We start from the raw sequence: 24,837 nt of genomic DNA on the forward strand, positions 1-24,837 counted from the left end.
ACAACCAGAGACGTCAGTGAAAGAAACTCCGCCCACCAACAACCAGAGACGTGAGTGAAAGAAGCTCCGCCCACCAACAACCAGAGACATGAGTGAAAGAAGCTCCGCCCACCAACAACCAGAGACATGAGTGAAAGAAGCTCCGCCCAACAGCTAAAAGATGATACCTAAATTCATGACTGGCGCAAAACACCTGTTTCAAGCAACGATTATTTAGATCACCTCTCAAAAGAAGAAAAACAAAGATATGTGAACACACTACACATTTTGGACACTTGCGATCCATATACAGCACCCCCCCCCCCCCCAGTATTTCAGTCACTAAAAAACAGCGAAGTCGCTGCCAGAGCTCCAGTTCGGTGATGTCTACATATAATAATATATCTTGTGGAGAATCCTTTTTCCGATCTGGGTGGGTCAATAATGCTAATGTTAGCTAACTAGCTAAAGGACCTAAATATGTTCAAGTCAAGACTAAAAACTAAAAATATTGCCTTTAAATGACTAAATAGTTAAATTAAGATTATAAAAATCCATCCTTTTAATATTGCATTTAAGTTTCAAAATAATTAAATTAAGATTATATAAATAATGATTAAAGCACTTTGAGCTGCAACGTTTGCAGGAAAAGCGCTGTACAAATAAAGTTATTATTATTATTATTGTTATTATTATTACACAACTGAAGGGTATACCGCCGTCCACCAGGGGACAGTATTTCGCTTGGTATGCTGTCCGGCTCGCATTACCTCAAAAAGCTAAAAAAAAGTCACGCCTCTTGGTTCCCTCACTTTGTTATTAGATAGATAGATAGATAGACTTTATTTGTCATTGTTACAGTACAGGTACCAAACAACGAAATTTAGGAGGGGAGGCTCCCCTGGTGTTTAGGAAAGGAAAAAGAAACACATTTTGGAAAAAGCATAGATGCATAAAATCACAAGAAGGTAAGGAGCTGGTTTACATCAATAGAGGCTATGTACACAATCCACTGTACTATACTGCACAGATAGTCAACTAGGGTTGTCATATTTCACAAGAAAGTATTTTTTCACATTTTTTTAAAGTGTCACAGTTTGCAGGCTTGAAAATGTACATGTTTGTGCCTCAGCACTAGCTGCCATACAATCCGTTCGGACTTGTCCTGGGCCCAGAACTTAGGCCTTTTCTGTGTTCAGGGCCTTGACGGCCCTGTGGTAGAAGCTGTCCTTCAGTCTGTTTGTCTTAGCGGCCGGGGTCCTGTACCTCCTGTTCGAGGGCAGCTTGACAAAGTGTTCGTGCCCAGGGTGGGTCGGGTCCTTGGAGATCTTACCAGAGAGAGTTATTACGCAGCACGTATTAACCAGAGAGAGTTGTTACGCAGCACGTATTAACCGGAGAGAGTTACCACGCAGCACGTATTTACCAGAGAGAGTTATTACGCAGCACGTATTAACCAGAGAGAGTTATTACGCAGCACGTACTACCAGAGATAGTTATGACGCAGCACGTATTAACCAGAGAGAGTTATCACGCAGCACGTATTTACCAGAGAGAGTTATTACGTCAGCACGTAGTGTCAGAAGTGTCATGGCGGCCGGATGGTGTTATGGAACGGGATAATGTTGCGTGAGAAAAGTCGTCAGCTGCTTGTTTTTGCCACACATTTGACTTTACATATTATTCAATAACGAAGGTTTCAGCGTGTCGCAGGGGTGATAATGGCCCACAGATACCTTCACCTGTCCAGAGGAATATGCAGGAATATGTTTAAAGTGCTGCTGCCTCCTCCACTCGTAACAACAAGAGGCTGCGCTGCCAGACTGGTAATAGAAGCTTCTGGTTGCAGCATGTTACCACTGCGTGATGTTAGAATTATAAGGTTCTATCTCCATTTCTGTCAAAATTGAGTTTTTTTTTACATAATCTCATCTGATCCATTAGGTGTTTATTAATGCCTGTGTGGTGTTCTTTTTAAAATGTTGACATTTTTGAGTTAGTAATTCATAAAATACAAAGGTTCCATCTCACAAAACATAAGGGAATGTAAAGACTTTGACGCTCAATATCTCTGAACTGCCCTAAACGGAGATAGAACCTTATAATTCTAAGCTCACGATTACCCATCGTAACGACCCAAACACGTTTGACCTGGACCGTTGTGTTATTCGCACTTCAAAATGTTCAACTGTCAGTCTTGTTTACAAAGCTAGCTTCCAGGGGGTCAGACTAATCCCCGGACAGACAGTGCTCCACAATGAATGTCCAATGTTAATATCACGGTGTTTTAGTGTTGTGTAAGTGTGACCTTCTTCTACGATGTCATATGAATCAGAAGAATCTCCCCAATAGAAACATAAACAACTATTCTTGAATGCGTCATGTTTGGTTTGATCATGTTTGACATTTCTTTCATAACTGCATAACGTTCCAGTTCATTCCAGCAATTAGATTGACCGCCATGACAGACAGGCCTACGAATGACTTTGCTGTTGTGTTGTTGGATAATTATACAACATGAGGCCTCATGGATAAGACTTAATGCTTAATTAATTGCTTGTCATGTAAGAAAGATACATAATGTTACAGTAGGTCTAACTGCTATGCCTGGGTTAACTTGTTATCTATGGATGACATTTCGTGACGTTAGAATTATAAGGTTCTATCTCAATTTTTGTCAAAATTGAGTTTTTTGTACATAATATCCATTAGGTGTTTATTAATGCCTGTGTGGTGTTATTTTTAAAATGTTGACATTTTTGAGTTAGTAATTCATAAAATACAAAGGTTCCATCTCACAAAACATAATGGAATGGAAAAACGTTGACGCTCAATATCTCTGAACTGCCCTAAACGGAGATAGAACCTTATCATTCTAAACGGAGATAGAACCTTCTCATTCTAAACGGAGATAGAACCTTCTCATTCTAAACTCACGATTTGCCTTGGTTATCGAGCAGTGGTCTTCAGCATGAAAGTTGAACGTGCAGTTTGGCACTGACTCTCCTGGTATGTCCTATTGTTGATACCATCACTGATATGAATTGGGCCTGACTTGTGCCATGGAGTCAGCTGATTGTATAACTGTGAATTGTTTTAGCTGTAGGCCCTATATTGGATAAGAGTAATGCCCAACTAACATGAAGTGTGATGAGTGTTTGCTACAAACACTAATAATGAATACATAATCTCTTTCTATTTCAAAGGTCTCAAGCCAAGCTGACACTCTTGAAAGGGAGGCGTTCGTCGCTAATGTTTTAGGTGCCTATCGAAGACTTTGCTCCAAACCGCCGAAAGGTATGTTTCCTCAGTGTTTAACTGCATTGGGTTCTCCTACACACTCATTGATTTGATGATCTAATAATCATATAATATACTATATATTGCTATGACCCAAAGACACTTTACAAAAAGAAGTTAATGGCATAGAGAAGACGGGGGGGGGGGGGGGGGGGGGGGGGGTTGGGGGGGCGGGTGTACTACAGGGGACAGATGATGGCGTGGCGGGTTTTGAGGCGATTAAAGGATGGTTATGGAGGATGGGGGTAGTGAGTTCCAGAGACTGGGGGCAGTGGAGAGGTTGGATTTGGGGGATGGTGAGGTGACCGGGTGGGTTGTGGAGTGGTTTGTAGGTCAGGAGTAGGATTTTGTAGCTTATTATACTTACTATAATTATTCACCTGTAAAAGAGATGAGAATCTCACTTTGCCTTATCTGGTTAAATAAAGGATAAATAATAAAGAATACAAGTGAAGGTCATAGAGGACATGGGTGCCCAATGTTGCCGTGGTGGAAGAAATGAGACAGGCTGTGTTGCTGATGTAACGCTCGAATGAGAGGGTGTGCAGTGCAGTAGGGATGCTTTGGCGTTTAGGTGCCAAATAAGGAGGAGCTCTGTGTTGTTGCTGTTGAGAAAGTTATGTTGCATCCAGGTTTTCATGACTCAGAGACCAAATTCCCAGGGGTGGGATCAGTAGGGATTTGGTACTGATGATGTAGTAGTCAGTCATGTTGTGTCATCGCCATAACAGTGGCGGTTGGTCGAGGTTGAAGTTGCAGAGGATCTGTCCAAAGGGGGAGTATGTATGTAGATAGTAAGGGGTCTAGGATTGAGCCAATGGGGACACGCTTTGTGACAGTGGCAGAGTCGGAGTTGCCGCTGTTTAAGTGGACGAGGTGTTTTCTAGGAGTGAGGTAGGAGAAGAGCCCTCAGCAGTCAGCACCCAGATTCTGCAACCTGGTGAATAACATTTTGCGACACAGATAAGGATGTTGAGGCCACAAGAACCAGCAGATGGGAGGAGGTAATTGACAGAGGGAAGTTTCAATCCTGTGGTGGAGTGAGAGGAATCTGGACTGTAGAGGTTCAAACAGGTTATTAGTGATCATTTGGCTTGGGAGTTGGGAGGTGACGTTGCGTTCCAGGGTTTTAGCGAGGAAAGGGAGGTTTGTGTTGGGGGTAATAGTGGGAACTGGGGGTCAAGTCCAGGTTTCTTCAGTATCAGGGTCACTGTGACCGGGTTCTTAGACAGAGGGAATAGCTCCATGAGCAAGGGACAGGTTGAAGAGAGCATCGTTGTGAAGGGCGAGGTGGTGTTTGTGGCCTTCAGAGTGGACAGTGAGCCCAGACCTCCTCCTGCCTCGTTCATGGGAGTGGAGATCAAGTGTGAACCAGAGAAGGATAAAGTGAAAGTGGCAGACTTTGTTTTCAGAGGGGCCGGTGAGTTAAGAAGAGTTGGGGGGGCATGGTCGGTCTATGGGTAGAGCCGGACACATGGTTTCACATAGGCTAGGTGAGGCCTTGATGTTGCGTAAGGAGATTAAGCTGCAGATTTCTGAACTGTGTCAACCTTTCAAGTCGTCTTTCAAGAGATCTGTACACATTATCTTAAGATAAAGTAATTATTTTGTAAGATGAGAGAATAAAACAGATAGCTGGAAAGACGGTGGAATTCATGCCCACCACCAGGATTTCATTTGGTGATGTGTGATGTTTCTCTCTCAGGATTTGAGAAGTACTTCCCCAATGGCAAGAATGGCAAGAATGGCAAGAATGACAAGAATGCTCCCAACAGCAGTGAACCCACAGAATCCACAGCTAGTGGAGCACCCAAAGGTGATTCAGGTCTGTTTTTTTATTTATTTTTCTTATTTCAGGGTTCTCCATTAGAGTGGACCAGTGGACTAGGGAAACACCATATCAAATATGCACCAAACAAAATGTTATTGTTAAAACAACTAATCTTCAGCAAACGTTGGGTTCAATCATGTTTTCCTTTTATGACGGCCTATAACGTACTTTATGGTTGTAACATCACCGATTTTCAAAGATTAGCTGCACCACCAAATTAATCAAGAGATTCCACTAATGTCAACTATTGCATCACACCAATGCTATCTGCTTGCAAGTGGGGTGACTTGTTCATTAGGCTGAAAATGAATTGTGTCATTGCCAGATGCCAAGCCAACTGATGCCCAGAGAGCCACTGGTAGATCTGGCGGTGGTGGTAGTGGTGGAGGAGGTGGCTCAGGCGGAGGAGGAAAACGAGGAGGCAGAAAAGAAGAGTCTACTTGGTATAGCCGGCTTCAGAGGGTGAGAACTTAAGTCACTTGCACACTGCCCCATATAAACACCAACAATGTTCCATCGTTACTAAAAATGTGTTGTCTCTCCTACAGCGCTGTACTGTAGCAGTTTCGCTTGGTGAAAGAATAATGTTCTCTCATTGTTTCCAAATCAATAGATTTCCGTCTTACTCTACTGAAAATGCATTTTGTCAACGTAAACATATAGCTCATTTGATACCTTTTACAGAATCATTTGGTTGTCTTCATAGAAATGAACTGTGCTATAACAAAATCACTGTAGCTGATTTTAAAATATATCCATAAAGCGGATATATAATATAACAACACCTTGTGGACAAATGGTGGGTCTGCTCTGACCTCACAGGCTAGCAACACACTACACAGACTTCTATTTGAGGGGGTGTTACCTGTTTCCAAGTACAGGGCAGGCAGAGAACTCTAGATGATGTCAGATCAATTACATCATCAAAAGGATATCACAGATTTTGAGGATTTTTACATTGGGTATAACTATCATTAAAAAACCATATATGTAAATAACACCTTACACTGCACAAGTAGAAAGGAGCCTTCCAACCCAACTCACACTGTGCACTTGCAGCCTGTACTCGTGGCTGAAGTGGCCCAATGTCTGTCTGGCTTTAGTCTACTTCTCTTCCTATTGTCCTCAGGGTGATGTGCCATGGGACGATAAGGAGTTCCGTATGTACTTCCTGAGTGGTGCAGCGTTTTGGACAGCAGTCACATACTACTTCTTCTTGCGTGAAGGGGGAAGAGAGGTCACTTGGAAAGACTTTGTCAATAACTATCTCTCTAAGGGAGTTGTAAGTATTTCAGTATTATTGACATAAGCTAATGTGGCATTATAATGTGAAATGTAGTGTGTAAGGAACAGTAATCGATGTGACTTTGATACAAGCGTTTCAATAGAGTGGTTGGTTTCCATTGTGGACAGGAAAGGGATTGGATGAGCAGTAAGTCTGAAGTGCTGACCGTTTGTGATTTCTATCTCAGCATCTTCTCAGTTTCTTAAATCTGTAGCGATTTGTCCTCTTCTGTTGCACACATTTCACTTAACTGTCTTTTTTTTTTCAGGTGGACAGATTGGAAGTTGTAAATAAGCGCTACGTGAAAGTGGCATTTTCACCTGGAAAGACTCCAGTTGATGGAGTGAGTTTTTCATTATACCAATGTCATCCTGCTTTAATTGTTTTATTCCTCAGTAATGTAAATTCCCCAAGTTCATGATCACCAGGGTTTAGATTGCGAAGGTCATGGACTTCCACCGTCTATAGGATTTCAGACAGCATTCAGTTAGGCTTTGATTATTTCTGTTGAAAATGATCATTGACAGCAACCAATTCTGGGTACAGCTCTTCCACCCCCTTTCAAAGACTAATTTGACCCTAAACACAGTTTTTGTTATACAATCTTGCTTATTTATTATAGATAAAGAGCCCAACTCAAGTTTTTGGAAGTTTGCTTGGGGCCATTCATCGAGCTGTCTGAGTTCCCCCACAAAATCCACACTAGATGTGGACTTCCATGACTGATATTTTGATATAACAACTAATCTAACACATCTTTAAGTTATTGTACCCTTGTTGACGTAGTCGGATCAATCATTACTAATGATTTGTTTATTTTTTCTTCGCCCAGCAATATGTATGGTTTAACATCGGTAGTGTGGACACGTTTGAACGGAACCTGGAGACGGCTCAGTATGAGATGGGTATTGAAGGGGAGAACCGTCTGCCAGTCGTGTACTCCACAGAGAGCGATGGGTGAGTTCATTGTGTGAGATCCTTAACCATTTGGAATCCACTGCATTTTTATTCCAATTTATTCCGGAATATAATTTGTCATGAAATAAAGAATGGAAAGTACCTAATTGAAATTAATTTGTTATACTGCATGTTGCAAGCACCGTTAAATGCACTAGATACACATTTTTACACAGTTTTAATCCACATAAATAGTTCCACAGTCTATGTTCTAATGCAGTGGTCACCGACCTATAAAATGTGCAGGTTATGTTCCTAATTAACGAGGCCGTAACACATTTAGTGCCTAGGGTGACTTTATTCACAGAAAATGCATACATTATGATGCTCATTTTGTACTCAAAGTATTTTTGCTAGGTAAATACCACATTATCAGAATTATTTGGCAGTTAGTGAGTTAATAAGCTTAGTTAAACACATTTCTGCAATGTCCTGTACAGTACTCCATCAACTACTGTTTCTAAGGCTGCAATGGGCAGTGTTATCCTGTAGGTGGAGCTTTCTTCTGTACTATAGCCTTTTCTCAATAGTTAGGAACACGATTCCTTTTGTCCTCTCCTCCGTCCTCCACTCGCTTCATGCTCAAAAAGCATCGGAGGAAAATATGTAAGGAGAGGAACATTTACAACCAGACGTGTGTGGAGGACTGAGGAGAGTCGTGTTGAGAAAGTTGAGAAAAGGCTTATATGATGTCTCTCTTTCTCTCTCTTTCTCTCTCTCTTTCTCTCTCTCTTTCTCTCTCTCTCTCTCTCTCTCTCTCTCTAGCTCCTTCCTCCTGAGCATGCTTCCTACGGTGCTCATCATCGGCTTCCTACTCTTCATGTTGCGGCGTGGGCCAGCGGGCGCGGGTAGACCAGGGCGGGGGATGGGAGGCCTCTTCAGTGTCAGCGAGACCACGGCCAAGGTGCTCCGGGACGAGATCGACGTCAAGTTCAAAGACGTTGCCGGCTGTGAGGAGGCAAAACTGGAGATCATGGAATTTGTCAATTTCCTTAAGAACCCCAAGCAGTATGAGGATCTGGGTGCCAAAATCCCCAAGGTGAGCTGGCAGGATTGAACCGATACTATGTTATTGAAAACCCTAACCTCTGCAAAAGGACTCCATTGCAGAATATTCCACTTCTTTGCCTTGCTTACGCAGTATGTTTTGGGTCATTGTCCATCTGTGTTGTGAAGCGCCATCCAATCAACTTTGCTGAATTTGTCTGAGTCTGAGCAGACAGTATATCTACCTAAGCACTTCAGAATTCATCCATCTACTTCTCTCTTCTGTCACATCATCAATAAACACTAGTGACCCAATGCCATTGGAAGCCATGCATGCTGCTGGCTGGCTGGTTAAGTTCCATGTTCAGGTTTCTGCGAAGATTTCCAAACTAAATGACTACTTTTTAAGTCCTTTGCTAGTTTCATGGTCATGAAAACTGAAGACCTCGCTAGATTAAACACATTGCTAGCAAGCCCTAGAAATCTAGAGCTCCACCATTTATGCTCTACTACTCCATGTTACAGGGGGCCATCTTGACAGGACCACCCGGCACAGGGAAGACTCTGTTAGCTAAGGCCACCGCCGGGGAGGCCAATGTCCCCTTCATCACAGTCAATGGGTCAGAGTTCCTGGAGATGTTTGTGGGCGTGGGCCCTGCCAGGGTAAGTGACAACTCATTGAATATCAGGTGCTGTGTTGTTGTCTGATATAATATATGTGTTAATAATAATGGTTGTGTGTTTTGTTTTACCTACTCGTAATGTACCAGAAGTAAGCAGATTAACAAGCTTTGTGGTCACTAGATTCTTGCCGCAGATTTGCCATTTCAGACGAGCACTTGCAGCAAACTGTCTTATCTATAAAGCCTGCTCATTTTGTAGTGGATTTGTCATGACTTATATTGTAGCTAGTTTTTAAAAAAAAGTGTTATGGCACATTTTACAAGGGGTTATTTTCTTTAGAACCTCACAGCAGTTTGTGCTTTGTGCACTCTAGGTCCGAGACCTATTTGTCATGGCTCGCAAAAACGCTCCCTGCATCCTCTTCATCGACGAGATCGATGCTGTCGGGCGCAAGCGAGGGCGAGGGAACTTCGGTGGCCAGAGTGAGCAGGAGAACACACTCAATCAGTTACTGGTGGAGATGGACGGTACGAAATTATCCATTAGTGAGCCATTGAATGGGAATCGAGGGAGGTGTGAGGTCTCTTTATAGTAGTGACATTGAGTTGTTCTTTTCATTTCTAGATGTTTTAGGTGACTAATCTTTCTGTGGTGGGTAGCACAGAGCCTTTTGTATGTCGACACAAAACATCAGATTTTTCAAGTTATTCATAATCCTAGCCTAACCCAGTTATGGATTTTCTTTCGATTAAACGGTCCTTTGCTTATGTATAACATCTCTCTGTTTTGTCTTTCACCAGGGTTCAACTCAGCGACCAATGTGGTGGTGCTAGCAGGAACCAATCGCCCTGACATCCTGGACCCTGCGCTGATGAGACCTGGACGCTTTGACAGACAGATTTACATTGGTAACAAACCCACTGCACTTATTGTGAATAGTAAATGTGCGCTGTTCTCACAGCATAATGCTCTTCTTTTTTTACTGCTTTTCTATATTCTATCGATAGCTATCTGTTTTTTGGTAATCATACAATAAGGCCATACAACTAAAATGTCATTAATACATGTTTTAATGTTAATACTTTTTCCTCAGGTCCTCCTGACATCAAGGGCAGAGCGTCCATCTTCAAAGTGCACCTGAGGCCTTTGAAACTGGACACGGCGATGGACAAGGAGGCTCTCGCCAGGAAAATGGCTGCCCTAACTCCTGGCTTCTCAGGTCCGTGCAGAGGCATAGGGGAAGTGATGGAGGATAGAAGATCGGTGTCAAGCCTCACATAATGTTGTTTATAGGCTATGTTGGATATTACCATATTCTTAACCGTATTTAGGGATCATTTTTATAGTTATTTTTGGAACGTTTTTCTCACGCAGTTATTTTTATAACTTAAATGTATTCTAGAAATGCGTCTGAATGACCATAGAGTATGTGCATTTTGCAAATATTTTGAATTTGTAGGTGCTGATATTGCCAACGTTTGCAATGAAGCTGCGCTGATTGCTGCTCGCCACCTTTCTGATTCCATCAACCAGAAGCACTTTGAGCAGGCTATCGAACGTGTGATTGGAGGTGAGTGAGCACAGGAGTATACAATTAAACTTTCTGACTCAACTACATGATTTTCCCCTTTACTGGGCCTTAGATTTTCTTTATAACTTTGTTTTTATCAACATTGCCGTTATTTCTGTGTAAAATAGCACATATCTGTGAATGTCCAAACATTCTGATGTTTGTTATTTTGTGTTGTTTCAGTATTAAGAATGGAACATTATGTTTATTTATTTATTTTGTGTTGTATCAATATTAAGAATGAAAAAGTATTAGAACGGATGATACTGAAATATATGTATTAATTAATTGGATTATATAATGTAAGCATAATTGTTAAGTATAAACAGGGCTAGGACAGGATAAGCCTAGGCTTCGTCCTACTCCTTTTCGAACAACTGATAGGACTGTACTCTACATATTAGTTATTTGTTATTTATTATTTTAATTTTAAATCATGTTCGAAATAAAGATTCATTCATTCATTCATTCATTCTGCGTGAATACCCAGGTCTCGAGAAGAAAACTCAGGTATTGCAGCCTGAGGAGAAGAAGACTGTGGCGTTCCACGAGGCCGGGCACGCCGTGGCAGGATGGTACCTGGAGCACGCAGACCCTCTGCTGAAGGTAGGCCCACCTCCTAGGTCTCAAACACCAAATAATTGCAGATTTAGTCTTGATTGATGCAGTGTTATATGCTATATTGTCCAGCTCAATTAAGATTGTTGACCCAGAATAAACCATCCTTTTTTTTTTTTTAAATGGTAACTTAAATACCACTTGTGGCAGCTGTCAGGGCCACTCCCCATATGAAAATAATATTTGTTCTTTCTATTAAACCAGGTGAGCTTTAATTAGCTTGCCTAGTGTGCAGGGTGGTCTGGGTATGGGCAAGGTCTCGTCCAGTCTGCACCTCCTCATAAACTCTAAATCTGCATCATTGAACGTTGTGAAATGTGCTGTCCTCCCCAGGTTTCCATCATTCCCAGGGGCAAAGGTCTGGGCTATGCTCAGTACCTCCCCAAGGAGCAATACCTCTACACCAAGGAGCAGCTGCTGGACAGGATGTGCATGACGCTCGGGGGCCGCGTGTCCGAGGAGATCTTCTTCAGCCGCGTCACCACAGGGGCGCAGGACGACCTGAGGAAGGTCACCCAGAGTGCCTATGCCCAGGTCTGACTCCTCAAGAGGGCACACTAGTGTAGGGAAGAGTTTGGCAAACTTTTTTTGAATGCAACTTTAATTTAATCGCAAAATATGCCTTCTGATGAGGCAATCCCTGAGGAACTTGTCAACTTGTTACGTAATGTTGTGTGTTAAATCAATAATAATGAATTGTGTCATTTAATTGTCATGACTTACATACATACGTTTATGTATGTGCCATATTTTAACCGTAACAACTGTAAGATATGTAGGCCTATAATATGTTTATGACAGACATCATAGGGACAGTTTGCCATCCATTTTCATTACATGTCATGGAACATGCTGTGCCTTTTTGCTATTTTTCCACAGATAGTGCAGTTTGGCATGAATGCCAAGGTAGGCAATGTCTCCTTTGACTTACCACGGCAAGGCGAAATGGTCCTTGAGAAACCCTATAGTGAAGCCACAGCGTGCCTGATCGACACAGAAGTGCGTTTACTCATCACAGAGGCCTACGAGCGCACCATGAGCCTGCTGTCTGAGAGGAAGGCAGAGGTGGAGAAGGTATGGGAGAACATGGTGGCTGGTGATGTGGTGGTTAGATTGAGGTTTCAGGGGTAGGAAGGATGTTACAATTGTGTGTTTATGAAAGTTTCCACACTTTTTCTTGCTGCCCTTGATAAATGTACTCTTGCACTTTTTTGTGGTATTTTGAGGGGTAGAGTAACAGTAGGTAACACTTTTGATTAAGGATTAAGACCTTTATAAATGATTTATAAATAGTTTATAAACGATTGAATATTTGTTAAAAATCCTTTCTAAAGAAAGTAAAATGTCTGTAGGTGATCAATTCACATAATTCACCCAAAAAGTAGGGATGTACCCTGTTAAAATTCTTGGCCGAAGCCCAAAACTTGGCCGAATACCGAATGTGTACCGGCAGTTTTTTTTTTTTTTTTTATTGTTAATTATTGCATTAATTAAATACATTTTCCTTTTTACACACAATGCAATACTGACGCTTAGAGAGAAAGAAATTGCTGCGCAAACAATAGGCTAACGTAGGAGGGAAAAGGTTTGGTTCTTTTGAATTGAAAATCTGTGTAGAATTTGACACACCTTGGCCAAAACCAAGTGGTGGGCCTTTCCAGTTGCAGTAATGACAGATTCTACCTTTTAATCGAATGTAATAGCTAGCAGAAAATACGAAAATACACACAGATAGAGTGACCTGCTGTACGCTGTCACTCAACAAAAATGAGAAACTGAAAAACCTACCTAAATGTGAAACTCCTCCTCTACCGTAGGTGGCGCTGCGTCTGCTAGAGAAGGAGGTTTTGGACAAAAACGACATGGTGGAGCTGCTGGGGGCTCGGCCGTTTGCAGAGAAGTCCACTTACGAGGACTTTGTGGAGGGCACGGGGGGCATGGACGAGGACACCTCCCTCCCAGAGGGTCTCAAGGACTGGAACAGGGAGCGCAACAAGGACAAGGAGGAGAGCACTGAGGAGCAGGTGGCCAGCCAGATCACTGGAGGGATGCCTTTCTAGACCTCCGGAACAGGGTTTTGAAGTAGGGGCGATACCAAGATTAAAACTAAATGGGTGTTCAAATGGATTTTGTTGAAGGGTCACCTCATCAAGCTCCATCACTTGATGTAAAAAAAAGACTGAGCTATGCCCAGGATACCTCTGATTGGTCCTTTGGTTGGTTGGGTCCTTTGCTAGGATCTGTTCTAGTTGATTGAATGTTCTAATGTCCTATTCTCTCGGACTGGGCAGTGACGTTGATGTAATTTGTCCCTGATGATTTCTCTTTCATAACACTCCTCAAGGACCAGGGGGCTTAAGATGATGAAGGGAGGGTTATGTGGCAAGATGTTTTTTTCAATTTCGATATTGAACTATTTAAACAGTGGAAGTGGTCCCTACCAGAGATATAAGTATAGCAATCATCTTTCATTGGCTTTTGTTAAGTGAGTTAGGTTAATACAAGTGTAGCTGAACATATTAAGGACATATGAGAGTTAAGTAGACAACCAAAACTGCTGCAAATTTGGCTGATGACTTTTGAGGATGTCTACATGTAATGTAGACGGAAAGATGGAAGAGATTGAAAAACAAATGATGCTTGCAACTTGCATCTGGTTGTCTCTGCTTCTGTGAAGTGGAGGCCAAAGTAAAACCAAATGAAATGTGTAAAGACAAAATGTCTTCTCTCCTCTCTCTCCTGTCTTGTTCTGAAAAAAACTGATAAGGGTGATGGATGACTGATGAAAATATTAAACACAAAAATGACACATGAAAGAAATAAACATGTACTGCCTGAATACTGTAAACACTAGTATTAAATGCATCATACGTACCTGTTTTAGTGCCACTGATGTGACCTCAGATTCTGTGGTCAGACGTTCTCATCATTTAGGCTACTGTACGTAGCACATTAATATTCCTTCAGTGGGTTGCACTTGAGTCCTTGAGGACCACCTAGCTTTTGTTCACTTAATTTGAACCATTTTATCTATGGTTAATCAATCATTAATGCATTTTCATTGCTACAGATGTGTAGAGTGAGATGCTTGGTGTCTCAATAGAAAACTTGCACTGACTCAAGCACTGAAGGTATGTAATATATAATGTGTATATGTGTATTTGGGAATTGTGAATCATTGTGAATGTCTTGATGCTGTGTTCAAATATGAAAATGATATTGAACTTGAACGCAGTTTTTGAGTCATGATGTTACTGCAAAGGTGCAATCAAAATGAACAACTAACACAGCTTGTTTTGTGAGCCTGCTAACAATGTAAAGTAGTGTTATAGTTAACTAGGTAGCAGTGGGGATTACTCATCGAATCCGTTGCGTTGCAGTAGTTTGGCTTGACTAGCGAGTTTGTGTTTGTGATTCCCAACAACGTTGAAACGTAGTTCTGTGTTTCAAAAGAAAAGTCAGAAAATGTTTGTTTGGTTGCCGATATGTGGACCAAATGACTTAGAATATGTCACATATGATCCTGCCAAAGACTGATGGACTCAATTATGAAAACATTCCAAAACCACTAGAGGGGGATAGAGCTGTATGCTGTAATAGTTCCCCTTACAACTCCTGTCTGCCATTCCTCATCACGTCATGACGGTACCTATAGTAAGATGATGCTTTATGTAAGTATGGTACTTATCTAACAAGCATTTTACATTTTATTTTCCCTTTTTCAGTTGGTTATGGACAACAATTGCATACTGTACATCTATTGCAGGAAAGTCTGTTAGAGGTAGAAATCAGAGGATGGGATCATTGTGATGCATGGAATGGAATGAAGGATGGTACCATTCCTCATTCTATGTATTACAATTTCCACGCGTCTCCAATTTCTACCTACACTAGCCTCCACTGATCAATTGGCTGCATGGTGTGGTTGACAGGGCAGGGTGCTCACTGCTCAGCAAGAGTGCTGAAGTCTCTTCCCCCTGGTACCACTGTCTGGACCGAGAAACTAAGAATTGATCGGTTGTTTCTTTTCAATTTAAAGAGGTTACTGTTCGAACTCTGGTGTGATTACTTAAAGGGGCACTTCACCACATTGTAACCTCGTGTGTTATCTCTCGCACCATATCATTTTCTACATAGTACAGACAGTACATGTGAAAACAGCTACAGTATGTTTTAAGTTCTGTAGTCAAGAAGATCAGAGGAAAAGGTCCTAACATCTATCCTCATAATGTCATTGGGGGTATTAGGCAAGGCTAGGCAAGGCAAGGCAAGGCAAGTTTATTTGTATAGCACATTTCATACAACAGGGGCAATTCAAAGTGCTTTACATGCATTATTTAAAAATACAGCAAGAGGAGCATAAGAAAATAAAAATTACAATGAATAAAAGCAAATATAAGAAGTAAATAGATAAAACATTTAAAAAGACAATAGTTAATGGAAAAAAGACATTGATAGAAGTGTTTGTGTTTAATCATAACTGGTGCAAAACATGAAGGTTTTTAGCTTAGATTTTAATATTTTAAGGGTTTGGGCCTGTTTGATTTCTTCAGGGAGTTTGTTCCAGGAGCATGCGGCAGCGTGACTGAAAGCTGCTGCACCGTGTTTTGTTTTTACTCTTGGAATTATTAGCTGATTTGTCTCAGCTGACCTTAGGGACCTTGCGGGAATATAGGGTGGGAGGAGATCTGATATGTATTTTGGTCCAAGACCATTTTGTGATTTGTATGTAATTAGGAGGATTTTGAATTCAATTCTATGAGAGACTGGTAGCCAGTGCAGGGATCTCAGGATTGGTGTAATGTGTTCAAATTTCTTTGTTTTTGTTAGGACCCTAGCAGCGGCGTTTTGGATGAGCTGCAATTTACGAACAGCTCCTTTAGATAGGCCTGTTAGTAGACCATTACAATAATCAAGTCTACTCGAAACAAATGCATGGATGAGTTTTTCAAGGTCTTGCTTGGACATGAAACCTCTCATTCTTGTTATGTTTTTCAGGTGATAGTAGGCTGATTTAGTTATTGAGTTTATGTGGCTGTTGAAGTTTAGATCGGAGTCTAGAATTACACCAAGATTTCTGACCTGTTTTTTACTGTGAAGAGAGAGAGAATCAAGTTTTGCACTGACTTTCGATCTTTTGTCAGGTGCACCGAATACAATGATCTCTGTTTTGTCCTTGTTTAGTTGGAGGAAGTTTTGTGTCATCCAGGCGTTTATTTGCTCAATGCAATTACAGAGATTGTCAATGGGACTATAGTCGTTCGGTGAGAGGGCTATGTAGATTTGAGTGTCATCCGCATAGTTGTGGTAGGCAATTTTGTTCTTTTTTATGATGTGTCCCAATGGAAGCATGTAGAGATTGAATAGAAGGGGGCCAAGGATTGACCCTTGGGGAACCCCACATGTCATTTTAATTTGGTCAGATACAAAGTTGCCAATGGAGACATAGTAGCTTCTGTCCTGTAGGTAGGATCTAAACCAGTTTAGGGCAGTGCCCGAAAGTCCTACCCAGGTTTTTAGTCTATCTATTAGAATGTCATGGTCTACAGTGTCAAAGGCAGCACTAAGATCTAGTAGTACCAAAACTGAGATTTTTCCGGAGTCTGTGTTTACGCGAATGTCATTAAGGACCTTAATAAGGGCCGTTTCAGTGCTATGTAGGGGGCGAAAGCCTGATTGAAAGTCATCAAAGAGGTCATTTAGGGTCAAATAATTGCTAAGTTGTTCGTGGGCAACCATTTCAATAATTTTTCCTGTACAGGGAAGGTTTGATATGGGTCTGTAGTTGTTTAGTACAAATGGGTCTAGGCCGTTCTTTTTTAGTAGAGGCTTAATAACTGCAGTTTTCAGGGCTTCAGGGAAGATTCCTGATGAAAGGGAGGTGTTAATTATTTGTATTAGTTCGCCTGCCATGCAGCTAAATATGTTTTAAAAAAAGCTTGTTGGCAGGACATCAAGGGCACAGGTGGATGGTTTAAGACGTGACATGATTTTATCTAGGGTCTTGTAATCAATGGTGTTAAATTGTGACATGGTTGTTATGTCCGCCCTATTTGGGGTTGTTAATGGGGACATGTTGTTCATGCCTGACACAGAAGACCTAATGCCTTGTCTAATGGTTTCTATTTTATTGTTAAAAAAGGATGCAAGCTCATTGCATTTACTAGTTGAGTGAAATTCCTGAGCAATGGGTGTTGGGGGATTTGTTAGTCTGTCAACAGTTCTGAAAAGGATGCGGGCATTATTGATGTGATTGTTTATGATCTTAGAGAAAAATGATTGCCTGGCACTTCTTATTTCTAAGTTATAGTTCTGAAGATTGTCTTTATAGATATCATAGTGGACTTGAAGGTTTGTTTTTCTCCATCTGCGCTCTGCTTTACGACATTCTCTTTTTTGGGTCTTTACGGATGGGGCAGTTCTCCAGGGAGCTTTTTGCTTACCAGAGATGCATTTGGATCTAATGGGTGCAATATCATCAATGGTTTTTGTGATTTTTAAGTTGAAATCGTGTAGAAGGTCATTTACTGAGGTTGGAATAGAAGTTTGGGGGGGGGGGGGGGGGGGGCTAGGGAAAAGGCCTGTGTGAACAGTGCACTGGTCTTTTCATTGATATATCGTTTGGAAATAGTTTTAGACATAGTTTGAATAACAGGAAAGATAGATACGTCAAAGAATATGCAACAGTGGTCAGACAGGGCAATGTCAGTTACAACAACATTTGAAATATCTAGGCCTTTGGTGATGATAAGGTCCAGAGTGTGACCTCGATTATGAGTAGGGAGGTTCACATGTTGTTGAAGTTCAAAAACATCTAACAGAACAGAGAGTTCTTTGGCTTTGTTGTCCTCTGAGTTATCTACATGAATATTGAAATCACCAGCAATGATCAGACCATTAAATTCAGTAGTAATGATGGAGAGAAGCAAACAAATTTGGGATTTTCAACAACTACAGCTGCAAATATCCTCCTCTCATTTTTTACTGCAGAACGTTTTCACATATGAGTCTAGTGTTTTGGTCTGCATGTCAGCAACCAATCAAAATGTTCTGACTTTTATTTTGAAACACGGAAATACATTAAATCACAACACAAACTCGCTTGTCAAGCCAAAATACTGCAATGCAATGCATTCGGTGAGTAATCCCCACTGCTACCTAGTTAACTATAACACTACTTTACATTGTTAGAAGGCTCACAAATCAAGCTGTGTTAGTTGACTAGCAAGTGTGTCATTGAACGTGTAATTTAATTACACAGAGTGTAATTAAACCGCCTACTTCCTGGTGTTATGTTAAAAAGCCTACTTCCTGGTGTTATGTTAAAGTGCTTAAGTGGCCATTTAAATAGCAATGTATCAAAAAGTACAGACACATTTACTTTTGTCACAGGATTTAAGAGTGGTTCAGTTATTAACAGTATACTGTCGGCAGTTGTACATTGATTTCTTTCTTTTCTTTAAAAAAAAAAAATCCAAATAGAGGGTGGAGTAGTAGACCCATCACTTCCCATCACTTCGACACTCTTTTGAGTAGGATCATGCATAAGTTAGATTTAAAATATGAAAACCTGGTTTTAATTGATATAAATAATTTCCATCTGATTTACAGTTTATGCAGTTTTACACTGTAGAATTCATAATATATCTGTCGTTGCCAGGGAGACTACTTATTGGGGAAGGCAGAGAGGGTTTCCTTCACTTTGCTGACTCACTTACTCAAATTAAGATGACTGATGGTGACTCACTCCCTCACGTTATCCGCCATCTGCCATGGTACTGTACCATGGTTACCATGGTATCAAGCTAAGTTCTCGCAAGCAACGTTGCCTCAGCCATCAGTAACACTTTATTTGAACGTTCCGGTTTTGAATATAAAGCCGAGGCTCCATTGAATGTGACATGTTGACAATGACTATATACCCTCCGGAGACCTTCCTGCACTTTTGTGTTATTCTGATGTTCAAATCGATGTTGATGATGATGTGTCACACCAGGTTATTCTGATGTCAAAATAGGCATCTCTTAGTTACTGTATAACTGATCCATCTTGTCTCGCCACTGCTCTGCTCTACTCTGCTCAGATAAGGTGGCTCCTTGGTGAGAGAATGTCAATTCATAATAATATTGACATTGGGCTGCACAGCGCTTGTCCTCAAGGGCTGTCGTCTTGCTGATTGTCATCCCTTCCTTCTTACTAGAGAATGGTTCTGACCCAGGGAGAGAGAGAGTATGTAGGCCTACAGTATAGTAGCCAGTAGTAGCCAAGCAGCTGAGGAGAAACAAACCTCAATGGTCTTTACCCCTGCACGTTGTTTACCCCTGCAATAAGTAATCAAGCTGCATCACAGTTTTCTCAAATCCAGTGTTATGGAACCCTATCAGCCTGTACGGTATATTGCAGAGGTGAGGTAGAACATGGCTTTAGGGTAATCCAATACCGGTGGAGTATTGAACACAGTTTTACCAATAAATGGATGGCAACACAGTAGGCCTACAATGCACTTTGAAAGAAAAAAAAAAGGGACATTTTGCTCCAAACAACCAGACCAGAATAATGGTTGGCATTCAGCTAAAGAGTGATGAAAGCAACCCTACTGCAACCTGGAGAGAGTGCAAGAGTCAGTGAGAGAGGATGACCTCTAGTAGAGAATATCTCAACAGTCCCTCATCCAGGCTAAGAAGCCACTCTCCCACACCCAAGCCCACTCGTGAGCTTAGAATGATAAGGTTCTATCTCCGTTTAGAATGATAAGGTTCTATCTCCGTTTAGGGTAGTTCAGAGATATTGAGTGTCAACGTTTTTACATTCCATTATGTTTTGTGAGATGGAAGCTTTGTATTTTATTAATTTCTAACCTCAAAATTGAAAAAAATTAAAAATAACACCACACAGGCATTAATAAACACCTAATGGATCAGATTATGTAAAAAACCCTCAATTTTGACAAAAATTGAGATAGAACCTTAGAATTCTAACGTCACGCATTCCTGCTAGTTCCCACTCTCTTCCACTGTCTCCTTTTATTTACTCCAGCGGCCCCCTCCATGTGAGTCACAAAGCAGGGTGGGCTGAGAGGCAGAGTCCCAGTGAAGGAGGAAACCCTGTATCACCAGAGACCAGAAACATTGAAACATTCAACCAGAGGATTACAGTTTTATAAATCAATCAATCAAGATCAAGATCAAGGCCTAGGGAATAGAGACCCCTTAGACCTGAGGGAATCAAGTTCAAGTGAAGACCAAATCAAATGTTATTGGTCATGTACATTGCAGGTTCAGAAACTGAACCCAGGCCAGTAACACTCACTCACTACACTGAAATTGTCTGTCCACACATGAGGGGAGAGTGTGATCTGTCAGTGGGACGTGTGACAACGCCTCTCTTACCGTCATCCCTCAAAAATAGCCGATTCATGGCATACGCATCTCATTATCGCATGTGGTGTGTGAGAGCTGTGTGATCCATTCATGAGCTCTTATCTGAGTATCAGCTGCACGGCCCAAAATATACCACGTCCTCTAACGTGTATAGAGACAAGAGCTGGTTCTAAAGTGGGGGTTACACACACTCACACACACACACACACACACACACACACACACACACACACACACACACACACATACTCACACACTCAACCATCCACCATAAATCCTCTAAAGGTTAGTGATGGAATGGACTTTATTTGTCATTGCTACAGTACAGGTACCAAACAACGAAATGTAGGAGGGGTGGCTCCCCTGGTGTTAGGAAAGGGATTTTTTATTTTTTATTTTTAGAAAAAGCATAAAATCACAAGAAGGTAGGGAGCTGGTTTACATCAATAAAGGCTATGTACACAATCCACTGTACTATACTGCACAGATAGTCAACTAGGGTTGTCATATTGCACAAAAGTATTTTTTCACGTTATTTTAAAGTGTCACAGTTTGCAGGCTTGAAATGTACATGTTTGTGCCTCAGCACTAGCTGCCATACAATCCGTCCGGACTGTCCTGGGCCCAGAACTTAGGCCTTTTCTGTGTTCAGGGCCTTGACGGCCCAGTGGTAGAAGCAGTTCTTCAGTCTGTTTGTCTTAGCGGCCGGGGTCCTGTACCTCCTGTTCGAGGGCAGCCTGACAAAGTGTACGTGCCCAGGGTGGGTCGGGTCCCTGGAGATCTTGGAGGCCCTCCTGAGACAGCGTGTGTTGTACAGCTCCTCCAGAGAGGGGAGGGGGGCGCCGGTGATCTTCTGTGCTGTTCTCACGACTCTCTGTAGCGCGTTTCTCTCCGCTGTTGTGCAGCTGTGGAACCAGTTGCAGATGCCGTAGGTGAGGATGCTCTCCACTGCGCCGTGGTAGAAGGCCACCAGTATCTCCTGCTTGTTGTGTTCTTTCCTGAGGCATCTCAGGGTGTATAGCCGCTGTTGTGCCCTCTTGATGGTGCCTTTTGTGTTGTCCTTCCAGGCCAGGTCATCCCGCATGTGATGTCCCAGGAATCGGAGGGTTGAGACTCTCTCCACGCTCTCTCCGTCGATGAGCAGGGGCTGGATCTCGGACTTTTTCCTCCTGAAGTCTACGATGAATTCCTGGGTCTTAGACTTGTTTAGCAGCAGGTTGTTAACCTTGCACAGCTTGCTCAGTTGCTCTACCTCATCCCTGTACGCCGCCTCGTCCCCCCCCGAGATACATCCCACCACGGTGGTGTCGTCTGCAAACTTTACGATGTAGTTGCTGGGGTGGACGGGGGTGATGAGCCTCTATGGCTACGGTGATCTCTAATAAGTCAAACATCATAAGTATTTTGTCTCCTCAATCAAAGTATAACGCCAAAGAATAGACTGAACAAAGTTGACTAAGGGGATCCATTGAAATGTAATGAATAATTGATGAATGAAAACCTTTATTGTCCCCAATGGGGACATTTTGTAATATATGATGATAACCCCACTTTGACAAATAAATCATCCATTTTAATTTATTTTACTTGAACAATAGTAGTAGGCAAGGCAAGGCAAGGCAAGTTTATTTGTATAGCACATTTCATACAACAGGGGCAATTCAAAGTGCTTTACATGCATTATTTAAAAATACAGCAAGAGGAGCATAAGAAAATAAAAATTACAATGAATAAAAGCAAATATAAGAAGTAAATAGATAAAACATTTAAAAAGACAATAGTTAATGGAAAAAAGACATTGATAGAAGTGTTTGTGTTTAATCATAACTGGTGCAAAACATGAAGGTTTTTAGCTTAGATTTAAATATTTTAAGGGTTTGGGCCTGTTTGATTTCTTCAGGGAGTTTGTTCCAGGAGCATGCAGCAGCGTGACTGAAAGCTGCTGCACCGTGTTTTGTTTTTACTCTTGGAATTATTAGCTGATTAGTCTCAGCTGACCTTAGGGACCTTGCGGGAATATAGGGTGGGAGGAGATCTGATATGTATTTTGGTCCAAGACCATTTTGACCATTTATTGTTATCAAGTAGTTAACAATAAATGATTTGATATTGAAATCAAGACGACTAGACCAAGGCTTTTAAAGGCTTCCCTTTGATCTGTCAACTCCTCCTTGTCACCATTGTCTGCCTCAAATTGTGGCCTATGAATGAAATGTCATCGGATTGAAAAAACAGTCCACTTTGAATATTACCGCTGCTGTTCTAGCAGGCACGTGTGTGTGTTCGGCCCTCTAGTGAAACTCAACACTGACAATTGGGGCTTGGAGCAGCAATCGACTCTGGATTCAGACAATGCAAACAGTCATACGACCGAGACGACACAGTGACTGCATTCATACCGGCTCCACAAACGGTATACAATCCTCTCTACAAAGGCTCAGCGATCCCTGTCTGAGCCTTATTGTGCCATACAGTACACAGAGACCCTGAACTCAGTCATACTGAAACCCTGAACAAGGTATCACACCCAGATCGTTGGCCACATTGATGGTTACTGTTACGTTAGTAGTTTTCAGAGTAGATGGGGCATTCACATAACATTCATTGTAAAAACAACTAAATATCTTTCAAAGACCTAGCCAGGATTAGAGATTTTACCTTATATTTCACATTATATGACTTTTTTTGTTAGTTATTAATCGTTACAAAATAATCAGTGCCAATCAGAATTGGATTATGAATACTGAAAGTAATGCTCACATATCCATGACCTCACACTCTCTCTCTCTCACACACACACACACACACACACACACGCACACGCACACACACACACACACACACACACACACACACACACACACATTATATAAAAATAACTTTCTATAGCAGACAGTGATAATAGTTAGTTTGCTCCTCAGGGAAATAAATCCTGGACATAGCTGGAGGGATAAGGTCCAGTTCACATCTGGTGCAGAGTAATTTCACACACGCACACACACACACACACACACACACACACACACACACACACACACACACACACACATTCTCTCTCACACATGCACAGGATTTAGGGGTTCTCAAGCCCAAATATATTCTCCATGCAGTGCTTGGACACAGCAACGTTAAAACCATCTGGAAAAGTACTTCAGTTGCCGCTTTTTCGCATATAACGAAATCCCAACCCTCTTCATCACGTCGTCCACTTTCTTCTAGCTAGCGAGCACACTGGATGTCCTCAACTTCCTGCTGTGACTATGGAGGCTGGTGTAAGATGAGTGCTGGAGACCTCCCATTTGTTCATTCCCTTTCCCCCCTCTCTCATGCCATCTGGGTGGGAAACACATCCATCTCTTTCTGAAGATAGATATTCAATCTGCTCTCCACACTGGATGAGGCTTTGCTGTGTTATGTGTGAGAGCGGAAACCATTTGCTGCTAGCATAGTTATCTAGCCTCCCGCTGTGCTCCACTTTCCCTCATCATCACCCCTGAGTGAGACCTTGTACAGCTCGCCTCTCCCTATCCCCTCTCCCTATCCCCTTGGCATAACATCATCACTATCACTGTTCAGCGCTTTGTCGAAACAGATCCATGTGTATGACAAAATCAACGTTTATTTGTCATATACACAGGATACAGCCGGAGACGGTACAATGAAATGCTTTGGGCAAGCTAGCTCCCAAGGTTAGGGTGTATATAGACAATAGTATAATATAGCTTTCCCTCTCTGTCTCCTTTCCTCTTTGTGTTGTGGAATGAGTCAGGGCCAATGAGTCAGGAAAACTAATACTCCTTAGACATCCACCATGTTGCTAATACCTGTTCTGTTTTTGGCTCAGTGCAAATAGGAGAGGAGACGAGGGAGAAAGCCTGTTCCAGACCATTGAAATGTGCTGTTCATGATTCAGGGTTCAAGTGAAGTTCAAGTTCACCGGGTGGTTTTGGGAAGATGTCCTTGGAACCCTTATCTTGTCCCAACCATCAAAGCCTATTTCAAAGAAAAGAAATTCTTAGGGGCCCCTCTCAGGGTGCTTCTGTTCTGTGGAGTGATTAAACTCCAGTAAAAAACCTATAACGCCAACAGCTATAGTAGCTGTATTCTTGAACAACGGGAAGCTTTTGAGGGAAAAGCCTCCTCTCTGATATCAAATTACACTAAACCAGTTCATCGTAATATTTACACAGAAGAAAGAGACAAAACCAGTTCATCATATTACTTAGAAACAAGAGAGAGACAGTGAGAGACAAAAAAAGACACAAGGTGAACGAGAGGGCAACAGAGGTAAGCGGGAAAGACATGA

At 41.8% G+C, this 24,837-nt stretch overlaps 1 protein-coding gene across 1 annotated transcript; it reads left to right on the top strand.

Moving 5' to 3' along the window:
* The first annotated feature begins 1,587 nt into the window (after positions 1–1,587).
* afg3l2 (AFG3-like AAA ATPase 2) lies at positions 1,588–14,330 on the top strand. Its single transcript, XM_080543041.1, has 17 exons — positions 1,588–1,805; positions 3,186–3,276; positions 4,985–5,104; positions 5,436–5,572; positions 6,240–6,392; positions 6,664–6,738; positions 7,228–7,352; positions 8,118–8,391; positions 8,865–9,002; positions 9,337–9,490; positions 9,764–9,871; positions 10,057–10,182; positions 10,423–10,533; positions 11,024–11,139; positions 11,485–11,685; positions 12,031–12,225; positions 12,969–14,330. The coding sequence occupies exons 1-17, from the start codon at positions 1,701–1,703 to the stop codon at positions 13,209–13,211; spliced, it is 2,472 nt and encodes an 823-aa protein (XP_080399167.1). The 5' UTR covers positions 1,588–1,700; the 3' UTR covers positions 13,212–14,330.
* The last annotated feature ends 10,507 nt before the right edge of the window (positions 14,331–24,837 follow it).

The sequence above is a fragment of the Nansenia antarctica genome (assembly GCF_963989245.1).
Source record: "Nansenia antarctica genome assembly, chromosome: 12".
In the NCBI taxonomy this organism is placed as follows: Eukaryota; Metazoa; Chordata; class Actinopteri; order Argentiniformes; family Microstomatidae; genus Nansenia; species Nansenia antarctica.

What these genes read in the sequence shown, in the direction of transcription:
- afg3l2 (XM_080543041.1), top strand. Translation starts at nt 1,701, where the DNA reads ATGGCCCACAGATACCTTCACCTGTCCAGAGGAATATGCAGGAATATG. An exon ending in TTGCTCCAAACCGCCGAAAG is followed by an intron (nt 3,277 to 4,984) that starts GTATGTTTCCTC and finishes TTTCTCTCTCAG; the next exon opens with GATTTGAGAAGTACTTCCCC. An exon ending in AGCACCCAAAGGTGATTCAG is followed by an intron (nt 5,105 to 5,435) that starts GTCTGTTTTTTT and finishes TGTCATTGCCAG; the next exon opens with ATGCCAAGCCAACTGATGCC.